The 7,674-nt window shown below is 43.1% G+C and overlaps 1 protein-coding gene across 2 annotated transcripts in view; it reads left to right on the forward strand.

Annotated features, from left to right (window-relative positions):
* nup107 (nucleoporin 107) overlaps positions 1–6,974 on the forward strand; it is a 52,815-nt gene extending 45,841 nt beyond the window's left edge. For both annotated transcript variants that reach the window (XM_060839786.1, XM_060839787.1), the window contains exon 28: positions 6,545–6,974. In XM_060839786.1, the coding sequence (XP_060695769.1) occupies positions 6,545–6,652 (108 nt within the window). In that variant the 3' untranslated portion in view covers positions 6,653–6,974. The remainder of the gene's footprint in view (positions 1–6,544) is intronic.
* The last annotated feature ends 700 nt before the right edge of the window (positions 6,975–7,674 follow it).

Below are 7,674 nucleotides of genomic sequence, written 5' to 3' on the forward strand. Positions count from 1 at the left end.
CCCTTCAAAGTTTCACATCTTTCTGAGAGGAAGAAGGCCAGAATTACACACAATATTCCAAAAGTGGCCTAATCAATGTCCCGTACAGCAACAACATGACCTCTCAACTCCTGTACTCAATACTTTGACCAAAAAGGAAAGCACACCAAACTCCTCCTCCAGTATCCTATCTATCTGCGACTCTATGTTCAAGGAGCTACGAACCTGCACCCCAAGATCTCTTTGTTCAGCAACACTCCCAGGATCTTAGCAGGACGTATACACGTAATGGTAAGATTTACTTTCCCAAAATGTAGCACATCGTATTTATCTGAATTAAACTCCATCTGCCACTCCTCAGCCCATTTCCCATCTGATCAAGATCCTGTTGTAATCTGAGGTAACCTCCTTCGCTGTCCACTGTACCTACAATTTTGGTGTCATCTGCAAACTTACTAACCATACCTCTTATGCTCACAGCCAAATTATTTATATAAATGATGAAAAGTAATGGACCCAGCACTGATCCTTGTGGCACTCCACTGGTCACAGGCCTCCAGTCTGAAAATCCTCCTCCACCACCCTGTGTCTTCTACCTTTGAGCCTGTTCTGTATCCAAATGGCTAGTTCTCCCTGTATTCCATGAGGTCTGACCTTGGGGAACCTTGTTGAACGCCTCCAAAAAGATCACAACCACTGTTCTGCCCTCATCAATCATCTTTGTTACTTTTTCAGAAAACTCAATCAAGTTTGTGGGACATGATTTCCCATGCACAAAGACATGCTGACTATCCCTAACAGTCCTTGCCTTTCCCTCCAACAACTTGCCCACCACCGACATCAGACTCACCGGTCTATAGTTCCCTGGCTTCTCCTTACACCTTTCTTAAATAATGGTACCAAGTTAGCCAACCTCTAGTCTTCCGGCACCTCACCTGTGACTATCGATGATACAAATATTTCAGCAGGGGGCTCAGCAATCACTTCTCTAGCTTCCCACAGAGTTCTTGGGTACACCTGATCAGGTTCTGGGGATTTATCCACTTTTATGCGTTTCAAGACATCCAGCACTTCCTCCTCTGTAATATGGACATTTTTCAAGATGTCATCATCTATTTCCTTACATTCTGTATCCTCCATATCCTTTTCTACAGTAAACACTGATGCAAAATACTCGTTTAGTATTTTCCCCCATCTCCTGTGGTTCCACACAAAGGCCGCCTTGCTGATCTTTGAAGGGCCATATTCTCTCCCTAGTTACCCTTTTTTTCATGAATGTATTTATAAAAAAGTGTTTGGATTCCCCTTAATTCTATTTGCCAAAGCTATCTCATATCCCCTTTTTGCCCTCCTGATTTTGCTCTTAAGTATACTCCAACTGCCTTTATATGCTTCTAAGGATTCACTCGATCTATCCTTTCTATATCTGAGATATGCATCCTTCTTTTTCTTACACAAACCCTCAATTTCTTTAGTTATCCAGCATTCCCTACACCTACCAGCTTTTTGTGTCACCCTAACAGGAATATGTTTCTGGATTCTCATTTCTGAAGGCTTCCCATTTTCCAGCCGTCTCTTTACCTATGAACATCTGCCCCCAGTCAACTTTTGGAAGTTTTTGCCTAATACTGTCAAAATTGACCTTTGTCCAATTTAGAACTTCAACTTTTAGGTCTGGGCTATCCTTTTCCATCACTATTTTAAAACAATTATGGTCGCTGGCCCCAAAGTGCTCCCCCATTGACACCTCAGTCACCTGCCCTGCCTTACTTCCCAAGAGTAGGTCAAGTTTTGCATCTGTAGTAGGTACATCCACATACTGAATCAGAAAATGTTCTTGTACACATTTAACAAATTCCTCTCCATCTAAACCCTTAACACTATGGCAGTCCCAGTTTATGTTTGGAAAGTTAAAATCCCATACCATAATCACCTTATTATTCTTACAGATAACTGAAATCTCCGTACAAATTTGTTTCTCAATTTCCGTCTGACTATTAGGGGGTCTGTAATACAATCTCAGTAAGGAGATCATCCCTTTCTTATTTCTCAGTTCCACCCAAATAACTTCCCTGGACGAATTTCTGTGAATGTCCTCCCTCAGCACACTATAATGCTATCCCTTATCAAGAATGCCATTCCCCCTCTTCTCTTGCCTCCCTTTCTTTCCTTCATGTAGCATTTGTATCCTGGAACATTAAACTGCCAGTCCTGTCCATCCCTGAGCCTTTTTTCTATAATTGCCATGATATCCCAGTCCCATGTTCCTAACCATACCCTGAGTTCATCTGCCTTCCCTGTTAGGCCTCTTGCATTTAAATGAATGCAGTTTAATTTCAGTCCTACCTTGTTCCCTGCTTTGTTCCTACCTACCCTGACTGTTTGACTCGCTTCTTTACTCAACTATACCAGTCTTCGATTGATCTCTTTGCTCCCTATCTCCCTGGGTCCCCATTCCTCCCACCCACACCGCACCCTCCTCGGTTAAATCCTCCCAAGCAGCTCTCGTGAATCTCCCTGCCAGCATATTAGTCCCCTTCCAATTTAGCTGCAATCCGTCCTTCTACCCTTAAAGAACTTGCAATGATCCAAAAATGTGAATCCCTCTCCCATACACCAGCTCCTCAGCCATGCATTCATCTGCTCCAACCTCCTCATCCTGCCCTCTGTAGCTTGTAGCACTGGGAGTAATCCAGATATTACTACTCTTGAGGACCACCTTTTTAAATTCCTACCTAACTTTCTATATTCTCCCTTCAGAATCTCAACCTTTTCCCTTCCTAAGTCATTGGTTCCAATCTGCACTATGACCTGCTGGTCCCTTTCCCCTCATTGCGCTAGAGCCAGTCTTGATACCTGAAACTTGGCTGTTTGCACTACATTCCCCTGAGAATTCATCACCCCTACATTTTCCAGAACAGCATACTTGTTTGACATGGGGATAGCCACAGAAGACTCCTGCACTACCTGTCTACCCTTTACCTTTCCTGGAGTTAACCCACCTATGTGACTGTATCTGCGACTTTTTTCCCTTTCTGTAACTCCGTCACACCCCCTTGTACTTGTAAATTTCTCATTGCCTCTATATCTCACTCTCGTTCCCCCCCTCGCTCTCCCCCTCTCTCTTTCTCTCTCTTTCTTTCTCTCTCACTCCCACATCTGACCAGAAGAGCATATCACCCTACTAAAGGCTATTTTTGCTACATTCAAAGAAATCACAAAGAACAGAGGTCCCAGAACCATTCCATGAGTTACACCACAGGACACCAAGTTCCAGGCTGAATACTTTTCATCAACCACCAGCCTGAGTCTTCTATGGGTCAGCCAATTCTGTATCCAGACAGACAGATTTCCCTGTATCCCATGCCTCCTTACTTTCTGAATGAGCCTCCCACGGGGAACCTTATCAAATGCCTTGCTAAAATTCACGTATAGCACATCACTGCTCGACCTTCATCAACGTGTTTTGTCACATTCTCAAAGAATTCAATAAGGTTTGTGAGGCATGACCTGCCTCAGACTATCTCTGATCAAACTATGGTTTTCCAAGTAATCATAAATTCTGTGTCTCAGAATCCTCTGCAATAGTTTGCCCACTACTGACGTAATTCCCAGGACTATCCCTATTCCCTTTCTTGAAAGAGGGAATAACATTTTTTAAGATAAGATTACTTACAGTGTGGAAATAGGCCCTTCGACCCAACAAGTTCACACCGACCTGCCGAAGCGCAACCCACCCAGACCCATTCCTCCATATTTATCCCTTCACCTAACACTACGGCCAATTTAGCATGGCCAGTTCACCTAACCTGCACATTTTTGGACTGTGGGAGGAAACTGGAGCACCCAGAGGAAACCCACAGAGACACTGTGAGAATGTGCAAACTCCACACAGTCAGTCGCCTGAGGCGGGAATTGAACCTTAGTCTCTGGCTCTGTGAGGCAGCAGTGCTAACCACTGTGCCACCGTGCCGCCCACTAATTTGTCACCCTCCAATTATCTGGACAGTGAGGGCACAAAGATCACCACCAACAACACACCAATCTCTTCCCTCGCTTCCTGTAGTAATCCAGGGTATATCCCGTCTGTCCCATGGATCATCTTTTCAAAGGTTTCAGCACATTCTCCTTAACGTCATATTGGCATATTAGTCTGTTTTACGCTGTCCTCGGAAAGGTCCCTCTCAGTAGTGAATACTGAAGCAAAGTATTCATTAAGGACCTCCCCTACTTCCTCAAACTCCAGATGCAAGTTCCCTCCACTATCCCTGATTGACCGATCCCTCACTCTGGCCATCCTCATCTTCCTCATCTAAGTATAGAAGACCTTAGAGTTTTCTTGAATCCTACCCACTTAAAGCTTTTTCACGTCTCCTTCTAGCTCGCCTAAGTTCATACTTCAGTTCCTTCCCAGCTACCTTGTAACCTTCTAGAGCCTTGTCTATTCCTTGTCTTCTCAACCTTAAGTAAGCTTCCTTTTTCCTCTTAAATAGATGTTCCACATCCCTTATCACCCAAGACTCTTTCAACCTACCATCCCTTTCTTACCTCAGTGGGGCAAATCTATCCAATATTATCATCAAGTGCTTCCTAAACAGCCTCCACATTTCTGTTGTGCATTTACCTGAGAACATCTGTTTCCAATTTAGGCACCCCAGTTCCTGCCTAATAGTATTGTAATTCCCCCTCCCCTAATTAAATACTTTCTCATATCGTCTGCTCCTATCCTTCTCAATGAATATAGTAAAAGTCATGGAGTTGTGATCACTCACGTTAAAATGCTCTCCCACTGAGAGATCTGACACCTGGCCTGATACATTACCAAGCACCAAATCCAATATGACTTCCCCTCTACTTGGCCTATCTACATGTAGTGGGCAAAAGTGAGAACTGCATATGCTGAAATCAGAGTCCAGATTAGAGTGGTGCTGGAAAAACACAGCAGGTCAGGCAGCATCCAAGGAGCAGGAGTTACGTTTTGGGCAAAAGCTCTTCAGGAAAGGGCTGCTCCTTGGATTATGCTTGGCCTGCTGTCTTTTCTAGCACCACTCTAATCTAGCCCCTATCTACATATTGTGTCAGGAACTCTTCCTGGACACACCTGCCAAAAACTGCTCCATCCAATCAATATTCGGGAAGTTAAAGTCACCCATGACAACGACCCTGTTACTTCTGCATCTTCTGACAATCTGCCTCCCAACTTGTTGCTCTGTCTCTCTGTTGCTATTGGGGGATCTACAGAAAATTCCCAATAAAGTGACTGCTCCTTTCCTGTTTCTGACGTCCACCCATACTGATTCTGTAGACAAACCCCCCTTGACAATTTCTCTTAGAGCAGCTGTGGTACTATTCCTGATTAGCAATGTCATTCCTCCACCCCCACCATCTTAAAAAAAATCTTTTGCAGTATCCAATAACCATTCCTACCCCTGAGATATCCAAGTCTCCTTAATGGCCACAACATCATCGTTCCAAGTACTGATCCTTGCTCTGAGTTTGTCACCCTTCTTCCTGATACTTCTTGCATTAAAATAAACACAGTTCAGCCCATCATACTGACTGTACCTTTGCCCTATCTAGTGCCCATCTCTCCTCACAGATTCTCTGCATGCCGTATCTGGCTGTTCACTACCTACTCCATCATTTGATTCATAGCTCCCTTGCCATTCTGATTTAAACCCTCCTGAGGAGCTGTAGCAAACCTCCCACCCTGGATATTGGTGTTGAGGTCCAGCCTGTCCTTTGATACAGGTCCCACCTTCACCAAAAGATATCCCAATGATTCACATCTGAAGTCCTCCCTCCTACACCAGCCCTGCAGCTACAGTCACTTTCTATTCCTAGCCTCAAGAGCACATGGCACCAGTAGCAATCCTGAGATTACTACTCTACTCATCCTGCCTTCTAGCTTCAACATAACTCCCTATATTCTCTTTTCAGGTCCTCCTTCCTTTCCCTGCCTATATCACTGTTGCTGATATCCTCCCCCCCCCCCCCCGTCACTCGATCCGGGACATCCTTGACCCTGGCACCCGGGAGACAATACATCATCCAGAGTCTCGTGTCTGTTCCTCTCATGATTGAATCTCCTATCATTATCGCTCTCCTATTCTTCACCCCACCTTCCCTTCTGAGCCACAGATCCAGGTTCCGTTCTAGAAACCTGGCTGCTGTGGCTTTCCCCTATAGTTGTTCCCCCGACAACAGTATCAAAACAGTATGCTTGTTGAGAGGAATGGTCACAGGGTCCCTGCACTGTCGTCTGTTCCCTTTCCCTCTTCTGTCATCCAGCTACTTTTATTCTGTAGCTTAGGTGTGATTACCTCCCTATAATATATCAGTTCTTAGCCATCCCCGTGTCCACGTGTACTCCTGTTGAGCCTTCGCTCTGCCTATTCATGAGGTAAGTCTTGAAAAGGGAAATTTACCTTCTTGGCAGCTCACTGGTCCTGGCTGTCACTGCTCCTGCTGCAAATGTTGAAGGGTGAAATGCGATATATCAAGTATTGTATAAAACTGCTATAGAGTTTTAATTTAAGCTTTCTTTTGTTTTTCTATATAACAGGTATTTTCGAAAGAGGAACTTGCAAACTTCTTGCATTTGCTGAGAGAGTCTTCACTCATGCTGTTGGATCAGAATCTTGATCCCTTAGGATATGAATTACAATCCTAGTGAATATTCAAGGGTTGCAAGAGACTTTGATTCTGTCCAAAAATAAGTATTAGCAATTTGCAGATTCTTTTACACTCCTTCCTCTTTTGGAAGATTAAAGTTCAATGATCAGACAATTGATAATATTTAGATATTCAATCTTGTTGAAAATGTATGTAATATTTCATACGAAAATCTTTTTCCACCTTATTCGAAGTATTGTCGTCTGATTGCTTCTATTTTATAATTGTTACATGCCAATAAGTTGAAAAGTTTCTAAATGTTGTGCTAATGAAATTAACCCTACTATTCTTCTGTCATTAAAATTATTCCATGAATACTACAGACCACATGCATCCCTTGCATTGAACATGCTGACAAATCAGCAAGGAACAATTTGGTCATTCTATTAAGTGCACCATTACTCTGCTTTCTGATTATCTAAATTTTAAATTAATGTCATTGTCCAAACACTTTCTGATGAAGCACATGATGTGTGGTAGCACTTTGGTTTCTGAACAACAAAATTTGTGTTATGGTTTCCACCATTTGTTTTTAGTCGTGATATGTAGTGTTTAAGTAGTAGTAGTCATTAACCAGGCCTGCAGACTCCTGAACTCAACAGCAGTTCTACTTGAGATTGACGTCACAATCTGTTCTGTACTAATAAATACCAGCTTCTGATTGGAGAATGCAGCAACCTCATAGCCTAAGTGAAAAGATAACAACTGCACAAATTAAAAAAAAAAATCCATTTGTAGCTGTTCTGTTGTCTGCCCTTTGATCTTATGTTTTAATTTTTATCCATGTGTTTAGATTATTTAGACTTTCCTTGATTTACTCATAGGCATCCCAGCCTTCCCAACTTTTTGTGTGCCATTGCATCAAAATCTGGGTGGCCTTTTGGTACTAAACTCAAGATAACAAATAAGTGAACTCAGTATTTAGCAACAGAAACTAAGTGCTGGAGAAGCTCAACAGGTTCAACAGCATTTGTGGTTAGAGAAGCACAGTTAGCCTTTCAAGACCAGTGACCATATGTC

The sequence above is a fragment of the Hemiscyllium ocellatum genome, chromosome 19 (assembly GCF_020745735.1).
Source record: "Hemiscyllium ocellatum isolate sHemOce1 chromosome 19, sHemOce1.pat.X.cur, whole genome shotgun sequence".
Lineage (NCBI taxonomy): Eukaryota > Metazoa > Chordata > Chondrichthyes > Orectolobiformes > Hemiscylliidae > Hemiscyllium > Hemiscyllium ocellatum.